The 15514-nt window shown below is 25.8% G+C and overlaps 4 protein-coding genes across 9 annotated transcripts; 1 reads left to right on the top strand and 3 right to left on the bottom strand.

Moving 5' to 3' along the window:
* Window positions 1–618: 618 nt before the first annotated feature.
* On the bottom strand, window positions 619–2050 carry LOC122526589 (calcium load-activated calcium channel). The gene is made up of 4 exons (XM_043650104.1): window positions 1422–2050; window positions 1220–1297; window positions 823–1142; window positions 619–754 (listed from the first exon to the last, which is right to left on the bottom strand). The coding sequence occupies exons 1-4, from the start codon at window positions 1480–1482 to the stop codon at window positions 662–664; spliced, it is 552 nt and encodes a 183-aa protein (XP_043506039.1). The 5' UTR covers window positions 1483–2050; the 3' UTR covers window positions 619–661.
* A 161-nt stretch (window positions 2051–2211) lies between these two features.
* On the top strand, window positions 2212–4035 carry LOC122526578 (ketohexokinase-like). Of its 2 annotated transcripts, XM_043650094.1 has the most exons (5): window positions 2212–2716; window positions 2819–2916; window positions 2989–3143; window positions 3211–3482; window positions 3559–4035. In XM_043650094.1, exons 1-5 carry the CDS (start codon window positions 2607–2609, stop codon window positions 3896–3898), a joined length of 975 nt encoding a protein of 324 aa, XP_043506029.1. In that variant the 5' UTR covers window positions 2212–2606; the 3' UTR covers window positions 3899–4035. The 2 variants fall into 2 exon arrangements, with proteins under 2 accessions (XP_043506029.1, XP_043506021.1); XM_043650086.1 differs by having other exon boundaries at window positions 2213–2716; window positions 2819–3143.
* Window positions 4036–4638: 603 nt separating this feature from the next.
* On the bottom strand, window positions 4639–7793 carry LOC122526559 (leucine-zipper-like transcriptional regulator 1). Of its 3 annotated transcripts, none has more exons than XM_043650065.1 (10): window positions 7548–7793; window positions 7136–7444; window positions 6940–7054; window positions 6708–6874; window positions 6425–6626; window positions 5991–6350; window positions 5450–5900; window positions 5203–5381; window positions 4855–5134; window positions 4639–4763 (listed from the first exon to the last, which is right to left on the bottom strand). In XM_043650065.1, the coding sequence occupies exons 1-10, from the start codon at window positions 7652–7654 to the stop codon at window positions 4729–4731; spliced, it is 2205 nt and encodes a 734-aa protein (XP_043506000.1). In that variant the 5' UTR covers window positions 7655–7793; the 3' UTR covers window positions 4639–4728. The 3 variants fall into 3 exon arrangements, with proteins under 3 accessions (XP_043506000.1, XP_043505994.1, XP_043506008.1); XM_043650059.1 differs by having other exon boundaries at window positions 4850–5134; window positions 7548–7792; XM_043650073.1 differs by lacking the exon at window positions 7548–7793 and having other exon boundaries at window positions 4850–5134; window positions 6708–6899; window positions 7136–7161; window positions 7256–7347.
* Window positions 7794–8145: 352 nt separating this feature from the next.
* LOC122513547 (PMS1 protein homolog 1-like) lies at window positions 8146–12008 on the bottom strand. 3 transcript variants are annotated; one of them, XM_043629959.1, is made up of 12 exons: window positions 11700–12008; window positions 11402–11522; window positions 11138–11302; window positions 10791–11065; window positions 10553–10672; window positions 10226–10372; window positions 9674–10140; window positions 9299–9587; window positions 9085–9199; window positions 8663–8978; window positions 8395–8536; window positions 8146–8283 (listed from the first exon to the last, which is right to left on the bottom strand). In XM_043629959.1, exons 1-12 carry the CDS (start codon window positions 11835–11837, stop codon window positions 8191–8193), a joined length of 2388 nt encoding a protein of 795 aa, XP_043485894.1. In that variant the 5' UTR covers window positions 11838–12008; the 3' UTR covers window positions 8146–8190. The 3 variants fall into 3 exon arrangements, with proteins under 3 accessions (XP_043485894.1, XP_043485887.1, XP_043485902.1); XM_043629952.1 differs by having other exon boundaries at window positions 9299–9590; XM_043629967.1 differs by lacking the exon at window positions 8146–8283 and having other exon boundaries at window positions 8417–8504; window positions 9299–9590.
* Between the last annotated feature and the right edge of the window lie 3506 nt (window positions 12009–15514).

Raw genomic sequence — 15514 nt, forward strand, 5'->3', positions numbered from 1 at the left:
AAACAAGCGGCAAAAGATAGCCAATAGCCATCGAAATTTTAAATTAAAATTTCGTATTGAAAATGATGAAATTAACGATAAACATAATAAATAGTATAAACACATATTATTCACTTAAAAAGTAATCTTGTATAAGATTCTATATAGAAAGTAATCCTATATATAATTGAACTTTATTTAATTACTGATTATGTCCATTCTGAACTACAATAAGATTAAAAACATTAATTTACTATTAGATCATTAAATTATTTGATTTTTATTATATGTACATTTAAATATATTTATAATATAATATTGCAATGATCATAAACAATTTTTTATTAATATTAAATACAATTAGAAAGATCTTGTAAATATCGATAAATAATTAAATATAAAATACCTGATATTTTGCTTTTTTATACATTCCATCTCTTAATCATATTAGATAATCAATCATATTTTCCTGATTATTTTGTAATTAACGATTTACTAACTTAGTTTTTATAGTATGATAAGAACTTCTGTGTAAATATTATTCGCTTACAATTTATAATTTAAAGTTTAATTACTCTAATTATTATTATTTTAGAATTTATTATTTTAATGCGCTTAAATAGTTTGAAAAATCTAATAATCAATGAAATGTACACATTTATTTATTTGTTTATAATTAAAATTATTTAAATTGTTGAGGTGGTGGCCCGAAGATACTACCACTTTGTTTACTAGCCGTTCTTGAAGGAGCAAAACCAAGCATCTTTTGAATATTCTGTAAATAAAATTATTATTATATATAATTGATATGACAGATTTACTCGTATAATTGTTTGTACGTACCTGTCTAATGCTCATAGTACAAAGTATATATAGAAATATAAAAGAACACTCTGTATAATCATCGCCTGGTAAATTTCTATGCGATAAACCTTGTATCCAACTTATTGGTACAAATGGCAATTTTGCTACTACTCTGCCATCAAATATACTGTTAAACATACTTAAAAGGGCAGTAAATGCGAATCCAATTGCAAACATAGATTTCATTTTGACAAGCGATAGATCTCTATTATTATTCTTAAGCCTTTCTTCTTCGCGTTCTATTTTCTTTTTTTGTTGTTTGTCCAGTGAATCACCATGCGCTTCTTTTCTTTTTTCCACTAAATATAAAATAAAATTTATATGATAATATACAAAATTATATACTTTCATTATATTATAAAATTTGTCATTTTACATTTTTTACTCTGTTTCTCTACTTCTGCTTTTAATTTCTGATATTTTTCAGTTCTGTAAACCATCAACCATGTCAGTCCTGAAAATATAAAAGTAAAGATAATATTATAATAACAAAAATCATAACACAACACCAAGTAAATTTATTTTTTAAAATATATAGAAAAAAAGTTTAATTCATTCTAAATATGGTTCAAACTTACCTTCACCCAGTAATGCTGTACATACACTAATGAAAACAATTAAGATAGTGTCTGCCCACATTTTATTATATATAAATAAATTTTCTGACTCAAATAATTTCTACAAATGATTCAATACAATGAAATTAAAATTATTGTTTTTTACGGAAACAACACTGAATGAGATGATATTATTTCTGCACACATATGTAATACATATGTATGGTATGCATGATTTTAGTTATCAGCAATATACCGGAAAAAATTTTTGGAAGTATCAGATGGTCCTAAAATAAACTAGCTTGTGTGATCGAATTGATTTGTTTCTTTAATTGTACAAAAAGAAAGTATATTATACTTATTCACTTAAAATAAGAGCATAATATAAAATTAAGATTCAAAATAAGTAATAACTTATTATTTTTAACGAATAACATAATCATATAAAATCGTAGAGATTTTCCTCTTCATACGACAACCAATGAAATTGTTTTTAATACTTCATTCTATTAAAATTCTAGATACTTGAGATAATTAACAGCCAATAAACTAAAGACTATATCATTTAATTGTCCAATCACATAAGTAACAATATTTTCTGCCGTTTTAGAATGAATCTATCCACGAATATGTATTGACCTAAATAGAATATTAACGTGTATTTATTTATAATCGAGCTTAACTATATAATATTGTAAAAATGTCTTATTTAAGAAATATAATTTTAAAAACCTAAGATTCTTTATATGTACTAAATATTATCGTACATTTAGATTACTCATTCAATATAACTCGAGATATATGAGACTTCAGCGATGGATGCGGGTAAAAAACTAACTAAAAGCATGTTAGGAGAAACCTGCCTTTTCAAATATACCTATTAAACATGTTTATCATTAGTTGATAAACTATTGTTACAAAAGGTCAGGCAGAATTATGTACATGATATTTATTCTAACATATTCTGATAAATAAAAAAAAATTATATTCATTTATACACAAAACATCATGCCTTGTCATTTATCTAATTGCAAGTACACAGATTATACGTATATTCGGAAGGATTTAATAAATAAGAAGTTTTAGCTGTTTATCAGACTTAGGTTATTTGATGGGGGATTGTGTATTTACATTTTTATTATTTTATTTTAAGTTTGCATTATAACTAAGTATATTATTTCAAATTTTTATTACAAAGTTATCAATATGGCTTATTCAAAGAATTTAAAAAATCAAAAAATTATATGTATTGGATTAACTTGTCTTGACATAATACAAACATGTACATTTTATCCTCCTGAAGATTCTGATCATAGGTATATATATATATATATATTTTTTTGTTTGTTTTATTAATTTATAACAATACAATATTTATTCGGTAATCTAATACTTACTTATTGAATACAAATGTTTAGGTCTGTTGATTATAAATGGCAAAGAGGTGGAAATTCGTCAAATACATGCACTGTCCTTTCTTTGTTAGGAAGTTCATGTGAATTTTTAGGAGTATTAAGTAAAGAAGAGCATATTGATTTTTTAAAAAATGACATGAAAAAATATAATATTGACTTTTCTAATTGCCCAGAGGTTGAAGGTCACAGATGTCCTATATCAACAATTATATTAAGCTTAAGTACTGGAACTCGTACAATTTTACATTATAATCCTGATCTACCAGAAATAACATTAGAAAACTTTGGATGTCTGAAGTTAAAGAATTGCAGTTGGATCCATTTTGAAGTAGGGACATAACATTTGATTAATATTTTTAAATGAACAGTTTTAATCATTATTTCCATGTATTCAGGGCAGGAATATAACACAAGTTTTAGCTATGATGGAAACTATAGAAAAATATAATAAATTTATAAAATGCATGAATAAGCAAGCTGACAAAATAATAAATAAACAATTTACGGGAATTACTGTTAGTTTAGAGTTAGAGAATCCTCTACGTGAGTTATTACTTTTATTACCATATGCTAATATAGTATTTATATCAAAAGATTTTGCACAAAGCAGAGGATGTGATAATATGGATGAAATATTGGAAAATATCGGTGCAAGAGCTAGACCAGGGTAAAAAATAAATAAAATATAGATTTATAGAATTATATGAAACAAAGTATATTTTTTTGTTACGATACTTTTTTAGGACAATTCTTATTTGTGCTTGGGGTGATAGAGGTGCAATGGCACGTGCCCCGGATGGAACTATAGTAAAATCTCCAGCTTTTCCGCCAGAAATAATAGTAGACAGTCTTGGCGCTGGGGATACGTTTAATGCAGCAGTTATACATTATTTAAACAAAGTAAAAATTTCTGCTGAAAATGAAGAAAATGACTCTTTGAATAATCCCATTGAAACTTCAAACCTTAGCTTCGCCAAATTTAATGATCCAAATGTTCTACAGGCAGCTATAATTTATGGTTGTCATGTAGCTGGTGCCAAAATAGGAATGAAAGGTTACGATGGACTTACTGACTACAAATAAATTTGTAAAAAAAAACATGCAGATATTAATTTTATACGGTTCGGTTTTTACCGTTTAGTTAAAAAAAATGCACTGACTTATTGGCCAAACTAATATTTGTGATACGATATTTTAATAAAATAAATTTAAGATATGAATGTGTCACGTATTGAGCATTTTTATAATTAATATTTTATATTTAATATGTAATACAGAGATCTGTGATATTAGATCTGAGAGAGAACGGAAACACCAAGGACCCAGAATATATTATGACGTTCTCTCAGATTCTATCATATTGATATAAAATATTTTATCATAACTGTTATTATAGTAATAAATATTGTGGAAATATAATATGATCAAATATGAGGATTTTATTTGTAAATAAGTTTATAATAATATGTAAACATTAATAAATTTTTATAAATATGTACATTTTTTATAATAATATAAAGATATAATTTTTTATAATGGTATAAATATACATATATATATGTGGTGTATACAAATTATGTGTTGTTGAAATAGATGATGATTTCGTTTAAATTAATAAGATTACTGATAAAATACTAACATATAATTGTTGCATAAATTATATATAAAATGTGTTAATTAGTATTCTGGAAATAATAAACAAAAAATCTGATATATCATTGTTTATTATTAACTGGTTAATCTCTCTCTCTCTCTCTCTCTCTATGGTTGAAAATAAATAAATATATATATATAAATCAAATAAAAATTGATTTAAAGCTTACATTTATTAGCAATCATTTGTCATATCTTGACAAGTTCTTGCTTCACTGTGTTTATCTGCCAATGCTTCTATTATATCCAGCAATAACTCTTTACTTAGTTGCTTCAATCTTGGTAGCCTTGCAACCTTATAATATAAATAATATTCTGGGTAATAGAATTTTTGTAATAATAGTATTAATTTAAAAAAAAATGTATATTATAAAATTATACCTTACTGTAATGATGCACTATAAGATTTAATGCATATTTCTTTATGTCACTAGCCTGCATTCTATCTGCAGCTTCTAAAATTTGTATAACATTTTCAAAAGTAACATTCATTTCTAAATTTTGTTTACAAAATGCTTGTAAACGATTATTTGTAAAACCGTAAAAAACTGGAGCTGTAAATAAATACAATGAATCTTCAGGAGGCATTGAAACATCCGCATAATATATATATCTCATTAAAGAAGCAAATGATTCTGCTGATGGAATCATCTCGCCAATTTGTATCTGTAATAAATGATTAATATCAAAAATTCATTATTTTATTTGAATTTAATAATAAATTTGTTACCCACATTAACAATATTATTTTCAGGCATGAAGGAACGAAACATGCCTTCAAAATAACTGCATCGTGCTGCGAGAACAGCTTTATGTGCTGGTATGTGGACACCATCCAACATCAAAATAATATCACAGAATTCTTTACCAATACTTATTAAAAATGCCTCCATATCTTGTTCTAAGGTTGTTCCTGGTATAAAATTCAATTAATATTGAAACATATTTGAAATTAATTAAAGAAAAAAAGAAAAAACATACCTGTTTCGGATTCATATTGTTTGAAAATATTTCTCACTTGTGGAACTTGTCGTTTTCTAATAATTTCAACCATCAATGGTTGATCCAATGTCTCAAATTCTTGACTCATAACGATTTGATTATAATTACTTTCTTTAACAATAAAACTAAGACAAAATTCTTTAATGAAATATAATTTCAAATGTGCAGCATTGTGTAATGCTTCTAAAACATTAGCATGACTTATGGTTGCTTCTAAATAATGTACACATAATTGTTCTAAACGTTTCATATTAAATTGAACTGCAAGGCGATAAACATCCATCATAAGAAGAACGATGCCATTGCTTAAAGGATCATCAAATCGACTATTTGATGTATCTTCGAATCTTTTCGTAGGATCGATACGATCCGTGTAGATATAATTTAATACCATTTCAAAAGCTTCTGGAACAGCATCTTTTAATTTTACCTACGAACATAACTTCTTATTGTATAGTGTCTGATACAAATAAAAAATCAGATCTTTTAAATAATAGATATAAACATATTTAAAAAATACCTCTAATAAAGGTAAATCTTTAACTGGTACATCCGCAGAACCTAAAACTTCTTCCAAATGTTTTTCTCTTTTTTCATGTGCTTGTCTAATACGTGCTCTTAAAAATTGAGAACGAGCCGCAACCATAGCTATGTGTGCAGGTATTTTTGTTTCACCTTCACCTACTACAAATTCTACATCACAGAATAAACGAGAATTTAACAGTCTTCCAAAATCATCATGAAGGGTGCACTTAGGGTACGAAGAAAATTGAAATCTGTACGTTTCTCCTGAACGTACATTGTTATCAACTGTACCACCAAATATAAACATGGCTTCTCCAATTACTGCTGCAGCGTGAAAAAGACGACCAGATGGTATCTTTAATAGTAATAATAATTGTGATATAACAGTAAATATAAAACAAAATTTTATAAAATAATTTTTAAACAAACCTGACTGTCAGCAGAGGGTAATACTATACTCCAAGTCTGTGTGTCCAAATCGTAACAGTGAAGATCATTTGGTAAAGTTGAATCAGCTGCTCCACCAAAAACATAGAGATGTCTGTCAAAGCTTACCATTGTGTGACCATATCTACGTGGAGGTGGTGGAGGTGCACCACGAAGTATGTGTTCTGTTGATATACGAGTCCAACTAATAAAAATCGAATAGTCAAATATAAAATATTAGATTTTATATTATGTCAATGTTAACAAATTTTAAACATATATTTACCGCCTATCTCTGAATTGAAATTGAAAAAGACTATTGGTAATTTTAGCTCCACTTTGTCCACTAAATACAAACATCGATTCACGAGCTACAGCAACAGGAAAGTTGCAACAAGTTGGAGGACAATCTCCAGATTGAGCTACTTTTTCCCAAATACGTGTATCACCAGGCTGCAAAAAATACACATCTTTCAAGCTTGTGGAACTACTAAACATATTCAAATTATAAATCTTACCAATAAGGATATTGTCCACATGTCATTAAGCCGCGCATTTCCATCATATCCAGCAAAAATCCACAGTTTATTGTCATATACAGCAGCACCATGCGCAGATCTTGCAACGGGTGTTCTACACGATGGCAAATGTTTTGATCAAATTTAAGAATGATGCTATTAAATGCAATTATTGATTAACATTATAATAACATACACTCCAATAAATTTCCATTCTGTCCACTGCCCGGTTAAAAAACGATATTCAAAAAGATCATTTTTATTAGTAAGATTTGAATTTGAATGTATATCACCGGTATAACCACCAAATACAAACATCGAAGTATCATGTATTACTGCTGAGTGATGATAACGCGGTGCTGGTGGAGTTCCTGTAGCAAATGAACGACCCCATGATTTTTCTTTTACATCAAAGCGTAACAGATCATTTAACATTCTTGAACCATTATCACCACCAAACACATAAATGGCATCTTTGTATGCCACAACTGTATGTTTGCTACGCCTGTCAAATAAAACATTTGTGTATATAGTATTTTAGATTTAATTAACATTACTTTTTAAATGATATTTTAATGCAAATAATAAGTGATTGAAAATGAATTTACCTAGCGCCAACAAATTCATCACATTCAGGCATACATTGCCAACGATGTACAGTTTCAAAAGGTCCAAAATCAAGTGTCAAACATTCAGCAGTTGTCACATTATCCATATTAATTTTTCAAAATATTAAACTTATGAAATCAACACCATACTTAACCTATAAAAACGAAGCTATATACAAGGAGGACGATCGAGATACGCGTTTTCGTCGAATTTGTGTTGTTGAAAATAAAGAAATACCTAGTACGATAATTCTCCACGAGGGCGGCGATAGTGTTCAGAAGTTCAGACTTGACATAATTAATGAATATTTTTGAATTGACCAATATGCAAACCTTTAATTTTCTCGAAACAACAGAAAATGGACTAGCACCATTTTCAAAATAAACCATATCGTAATAATCAATAGTTTTAATAATACTTAATTATAATATCAGTAAGAATATTTTATCTGTAATATATTTTGCATAAGAATATAGATAAAAAAAGAAATTAATAAATTTAATTTAGTTTTTATATTTTTTGTAAAATATTTTATATTTTATCCAAATACATAATACCTTAATGTAATAAATACTTATATCAAATCTTTGTTAAATGTACATAAATATATACATATAAATACTTGTTTGACAATTCTTTATTTCATGTCAAAGTATATATTGGATATATCATAGACATGTCTTTTTTTTCTAAAATCCATTGTTTAAAAAGTTTTTCAACATCTTCAGATTGTATCTGTAAGTTTACTTACGTCAATAATATTTTTGATTATGAATAAAAGTTAAATAAATAAATTCATTATATCTGAGTAAATAACATAGTAATGATATACAATTAAGAAATTACCTTATCAATGGTAAGATCAGTGACATTTAATCCTTTTAAAATTTGAGAAATATCTAATAACCAAAGTTGTGCACTATTTTGAATGATCCATAAATTTACATTAATTGATCCTATTACGTAAAGAAAGTTATTATAATCACATCTAAAAGATAAAAGTATTTTAATATTTTTCTGAAGATAAAAATACCTATTTTATAATAAATTTGTCTCTGTAATATGAAAATGTTATTCAATTTAATGATTATAATTTTTCATACTTATAATTTACCTTTTTTTAAAACTTTTTCTGACATTGTCTATATTCATATTCCAAGGTACTGTAGTTCTCATCGCAAGATTTTCTGATTTTTGTGTATTTGAGTTTTTCATATTTTCAAGCATACGTAAAAGTCGTTTTTTATTTTTCTTGGATTCTTCATCAAGTTTCTTTTTAAGTTCATCTTTTCTGGCCTTCTCTTTATTTAATCTTTCTTCGCGAGCAAGATCTTGATAATAACCATGTTCTTGGGAGGGTAAATGTTTCCAAATATCTGTTATTTTACGAGCAACTTCTACCGTTGATAGTTTAGGATTTTCTTTCATTACTACAAACAAGTAATAATAATTATAATTATTTTTTCTAATATATATAAATTACAAATACAATTTATATTAATGATACGAAAAAGAAAAACTGTGCAATATATTTACTTTCTGATCTTATGTCTTTTGCAAATTTTGTAAATGTTGTCTCCATAATAGAAGAATCATTACTTAATGATACATAGTTTGTACAATCGTTAAATGGTTTTACATCTGTACCACCCTATTAATGTAAACAAAAATATATTTATTATAAAATGATATATATATATATTTATTTTTCATTGAATTAAAAAAAAGAAAAAATAACTAACAAACATACCTTTAAACCTTCTACATGTCCTTTACTCCACATTTTTAATGAATGCTCCTCTTTTTCATTATTTTTTTCATCATGCACCTTATCTATATGTGGATTTATGCTATTTCCTTCATTTAATATAAGATCAATCTCAAAATCTTCACCAAGGTCTACTACAGGCAATTGACTAATGCTTTCATCTATAACATCAACTTGATTATCTAATGTATTTATAGTCTCTTGATTATTAACTTTTTCATCAGTTGAATTCAAATCACGGAGTAATGAATCATTGGTATATTCTGGATTGCTACTGAAATTAAAAGTAATATTTGAATTTCGTTCTAAAGTATATGTCTTTTTAAAAACTATCTTTTATGTTCTATTAATACTAACGCATTATCATGTTTAAGGTCGTTATTATTTGTACAATTGATATCTGTACTGTTACGTTTACTTGAGTTATGCGAATTTGTCGTAGTGTCTAAATAATTTGCAATAGCTTTTAATTCATCCTCAGAAATATTAAATCGATTATCTGTACTTATTAAATCATTTGTCGTATTTTTACAGTTGGAGTTGTCTTTAATAATTTCCGAGTTCAATAATTCAGTCGTATTATTATTAATTTGTTTTTTAATTGATTCTCCGTTTGTAGATTTTTTCATTTCTTCTTCATCCGTATTAGGTAAAATTTTGCGTTTTTTACATACTGGCAATTCTGTTTCTGAATTATTTGTATTATTTATCGACGAATCTCCATCATAATTACTTATTTCAGGAGGATTTTTTCTTTTCAGTTCTTCACTTTGTATACCATAAAAATTTATTACCAGTTTGCTTATAATATCAAGAATTATTTGCTAGAATATATATATATTGTTTGTTTTTAATATATTATCATAATTTTTGTATTTTCCATGTAATTTGTAATTGGATAATATATACCTGATTTTTTAAAAGTACTGTATCTTTGTTAGGTTCTAAATTAACATCAACATCTACCGGATCTATCAAAATATACACAAGAAATATTAGTTTCTTTTTTACTGACAGTTTGTTGCTAAAATATTCTGAGATCGTATCATTCACTACCTAATAACAAAAATAAAATATAACATTTTGTTATTAAATGCTTGTTTTTTTTTCAATACAATACATTATCATTAAATAATATTATATTTTAGAGAAAATAATGTGTAAAAGTGAAAAATATTAAATGTAAAATATCTATCAAAGTTTATAATATTAATTCTTATAAAATTAAAATCAAACCTTTTCAATATCTTTATATTTAATAGGACGATTATTGATAAAGATGTAACGATGAGTAGTTTCACAAATTTCATTTATATCATCTAGTTCTCTATCAGGAATCATTAATTTTATTGTAGCCTGAAATAGTGCAAATAAAAGTTTTATTAAATATTATTTATAATATTTCAAGAGTGATTGACTATGATATACATTTCCTTTTTTGTTTTTTAACATAAAATAATGTTATTATATATACCTCAGTATCTTCATGAGTAATCCATTTCATTTTAGACATTATTCTCCTCCCAAGTACATATTGTGCTGCTTCTATGATATTATCTAAGTTTGGTTTCATAAATACGATATTATTGTTTACTCTATAACTAATTCTCACAGTAAAATTACATATTCCAAAGCTTTTAAGCAATGTTTCTATTAATTTAATATTTTGATTCGCTTTTCTCTTGTCAGTAATTAATTTTCTCCTTACAGGTAATTGTTTAAACATTTGTTTAACTTGAACCGTAGTACCTAATGTAAAAACAAATTATATAAAGTAAGTATAATGATTTACTTGCTTATTATATTATTAACCTTGTGTACCTTTGGGCCTTGGATATAATTCAGTTGCTATAATATTTCCATCGTTATCCATATTATACAATCTGCCTACCTCATCATTTTCTGTTTTTGTCATAATTACAACATCGCTCATTTTACATAATGCGTTTAGTGCTTCACCTCGAAATCCATAAGTTTTTAACATACCTATATAAATAAGATAACAAATGTGATGTTATTATATATTAATAATGTAAATCATATAAAATAACAATTAAGCTTTAATATAATAATAACAAGTATTACCCAAATCTTCAAAACACGATATCTTTGAAGTACTGGATGGTAAAGCCATAAATGAAGCATTTACATTTGAAATCCCATCACCATCATCTTTAACTTCTATCATCGATGTACCATTATCAATCTAATAACAATCACAAATATTATAACATGTAATTGAAATAAATATATTCAAACTGATTTGTTTGAATGAATTTACACAAAACTTTTCAATCCACTATTATATAAATGAAAAATAACATAAAGTGTATATGTATATATAACAAGAAAAACAGTATATAAGTGAATTTTAAATACTTACGAGATTAATTTCAATGTTTTTTGCATTTGCATCAAACGCATTCTCTACTAATTCTTTAACAACGCTGTATACAGATGTTATAACTTGTGTAGTTGTTACAAGTCTTATTGTATTTTCATCCAAACTTGTAATTGACATTTTTGGTCGGCCTATTTTCCCGCTTTATTAATTTAAAATGTTGTCATGGAATCCAATGGAATAAACAAAGATGAAAGTTATATCCAAAATAAAGTTGAGGATGAGTATTCGGATATTTTTTTCAAAGTATACAAATAAATAGTTTTTAAAATAATTAATTAAAATAATCCTTTAATATTAATATAAAATATTCATTTTTGAATATGAAAAACAAAAACAATAAATAAGACTTTTTTGTTCATCGTTTAACCTATTTCTCTACAAAATTGGATAACAATGACCGTATTGAAATATTTCATGAATTTTTGGGGATTTTAGATCGTTATGGATGGCAATGACGAGATTTCAAACATTTTGGCGGGAGGACAGACTAGTCATTTATAATTTGAAATATTATTAAGAATGAAAAAAGAAAAAAACATATTTATATGCAATATATATAATTTTTACAGTAATATACACGTGATGTCAAAATTATACGGACAAATTTCGGATACAAAAATTCACTAGCAAATTTCACTACAAATAATTAAGATAGTTATATTTTATTTCAAAGTAAAGTTTTTTCATTTGTAGAGAATTAAAGGTTCAAAAGGTCGAAGTTTCTGTTATCGCTATAGACGAGGGTTCGTGAACCCTACGTATCTGAATATCGATTTTATTATTTTTAGAAACCACTTGGAAATGGTCAATGGAATAGTTATTACTAGTTATAACTTTTCTTATCTTTTTTTTATTTCTCTCCCCATTTATAATTTATCTTATTGTTAAATTTCTTTCTTATATACGATATATGAATACTTTTACAGAAACTTTATTTTAATGTATTTAGAATAATTTCGTTTTTGGATTGTTAAATTTATAGAAGAAATTCTATGAAAGTATTATAACAAAATAAAAAAAAAAAGATAAATTAGTAAGTATTAAACGTATGTAAGAATAGAATCACGTATAAAATAAATCAATAATTTTTTTGATCAAAAATCAAAAATCAAAGTGACAGTAAATCCAATGCATTGCTATACTCATGTGAGTTTTACAATGTGCATATTGTCCGCGTATATATCGAGTGTTATCGACCTTTTTATAAATAAATTGTATTGTACTTATGGATCATCATAGTTCATACAATAACGTCACAAATTCTTTGTTATGCGATTGGTATCAATTCAATTAGATATCTCATTTAAGCAGATAAATAATTTGAAATTCAAACGAATTTGATAGTTTCTACAATGAGATAAAAAAAATGTTCAAATAATTGATATTCAAATGGTTTTATCTTTCTTATTCATATATTTTATCACTATCATAAAACATTTTTACGAAGTATATGTAGACATGTACATTGCAAGTATAAATACATCCTGTCTTGAATCAGGTTTGATTCTACTCGTTCACTAATCCAGTAACCGGATATATTTAAAAAAGATCAACAAAAATTAGATTCGTTTTGTCGGTATGTTATATAAGTTGTTTTTATGATTAGAAGTTTATACATATACATTGTTTTTATTAATGTTCCCTTTTTTTATTCTTATTTTTTTCTCTATGATATATTCTTTAATTATGCTGATTACTCCTGCTAAATAATTATGCTAATTGCTACTATTAAATAATGATTTTATATGCTATACAAGTATTCGTGTTAATATACAGATACAATCATTTGAAATTTATTTTCAATATTTCTAATATATATTATATATTTTTCCTCGTATTAATTTACAATTTGTTTTTACGATAATAATTTTATCTATTTAATTAATTTCACATTTATAAATTGAAAAATGGTAAAGTTAAAACTCGAAGTACGTCGTATTTGTCAATAATGTTATATTTTATTTTGTGAAATAATTAGTTAAATCCTGAAATTTTTAAATATAAGAAAAAGCGGAATTACACATACTTCAAATAAATAATATATTAATTTACAAACGATGAATAGTTAAAGTAAAAAAATTAAAATTTAATTGATAGATCATATTCAATAAGTTAATAAAATTTGTTTTTAAAGTACAAAGAAAAATAAAATAAGATAATTTAATTGTATTATCCAATTTAACCCTGAATTACGTATATAGAACGTTCGTGACAAACGAATACGTCAATAATCTTTGATTAACAGATTCAAATGAAAAAAATGATCAAAAATAATAATTATATTTTGAATAATATCGCGTTATAATCCTGCCAAGATAATTTTGTCGTTTTTTTTCCACGGATTTTTTATCCAATTCGAATTGGCATTTGAAAAATGATTTATTTTTTTAGTCACGCAGAGTGAAACGTGTTATTTATATAAGGTAGAAATAATAAATAATGTGTGATGATAAAAATATATTTTTAATGTTGATAAAAAAAAAAAAAAAGAAAGAAAGAAAGAAAGAATGAAAGAAGCAAAAGAAACGACCACTTTCTTTTGATTAAGCGAATGATCGCGAGTCAACAATCACAGTCGAGGCGTGAGCTAGTTCCGAAATGAAGTTACGAGAGTTGAATAACGAAACGAGATGCATCCCGTATGCAACGGAGAAAAGAACATTTTGCAGTGGGTGCAGGAAGAGAGGAATCCTGCATCTAATCGCACGTTTCGAACGAAAGTGATTGTGTAATCTTTATACATACGTAATGAAGTATGCATGTGTATGTGTGAATTGTATAACTTTTTCTGTCACGCACCTTATGAAAGAAGAAATATTATACGTATATGTATTGTGCATCGTAAGCATCGTATATTTACGTGTAATATGTGTCTGTGTGTGTGTGCGCGCGTGTGTGTAAAAATCCGTAAAACCAAAATTCTCTTATTTTTTCTTATGAAGAGCAAAATTCGTAATTAATTATTTTTTGGAAACAATATCTGCTTTATCATAGCAACGATCTTTTCAATTACATTGTTTTTGCAATATTTTTTATATCTTATGTTAACCATTTATCACTTTTTTACTTTCGTCGTTAAATACATTTGAAATATGTAAAAGTGTAATTATATTTTAAATCCATTTTGTAATGATATTACAGATATATCATGTTTATTTTTATTTCTATGTAAAACGTGATTAAATATTTAATTTTTATTATTTTGTAGCCGATAATATTAGTCAATTTTATTTTGAAGATATATTTAGTAGATATTTTTTGTTAGTAGATTAAAATCTAGTCAGATAACAAAAATTCATTTCTATTATTACAATATCGATAATACTATCAGAGTTTTCTCTCTTTCAGGTATTCTTATTAAAATAATTTCGCTATTTTTGCTTTTGAATAGAAAATTTTCGAGGTAAGATGAACCATACAATATCCATCTAATACATTAAATATACACATACAATATTATCTAAAATCAGAATACTGATTAGAACATAAATTTGTACAAATGAATATTTTCTTCTTTGACCCGGTCTTTGAACTTAGATAATCGTTTTTCTTTTTCTATCTTTTTTCCTGACTAAGTTAGTCAATTTAAAAATATCATATTGTTACGCCATTGTCCGTCTCACGTGTAATCCAAATCTGCTTATTTTTCAATTGCGTTTGCGAATGCATTATTGCGTTATGCATACCACGAAATTTATTAATTCAATCTAATAAGATACATTTTTTTTCTTTTTTTTCTAATTTTATATTCATTCTTTTCCTATGATTTGGAGATATTCAAATTAACGGGATTT

Source organism: Polistes fuscatus, unplaced genomic scaffold, assembly GCF_010416935.1.
Source record: "Polistes fuscatus isolate 324 unplaced genomic scaffold, CU_Pfus_HIC Scaffold1, whole genome shotgun sequence".
In the NCBI taxonomy this organism is placed as follows: domain Eukaryota; kingdom Metazoa; phylum Arthropoda; class Insecta; order Hymenoptera; family Vespidae; genus Polistes; species Polistes fuscatus.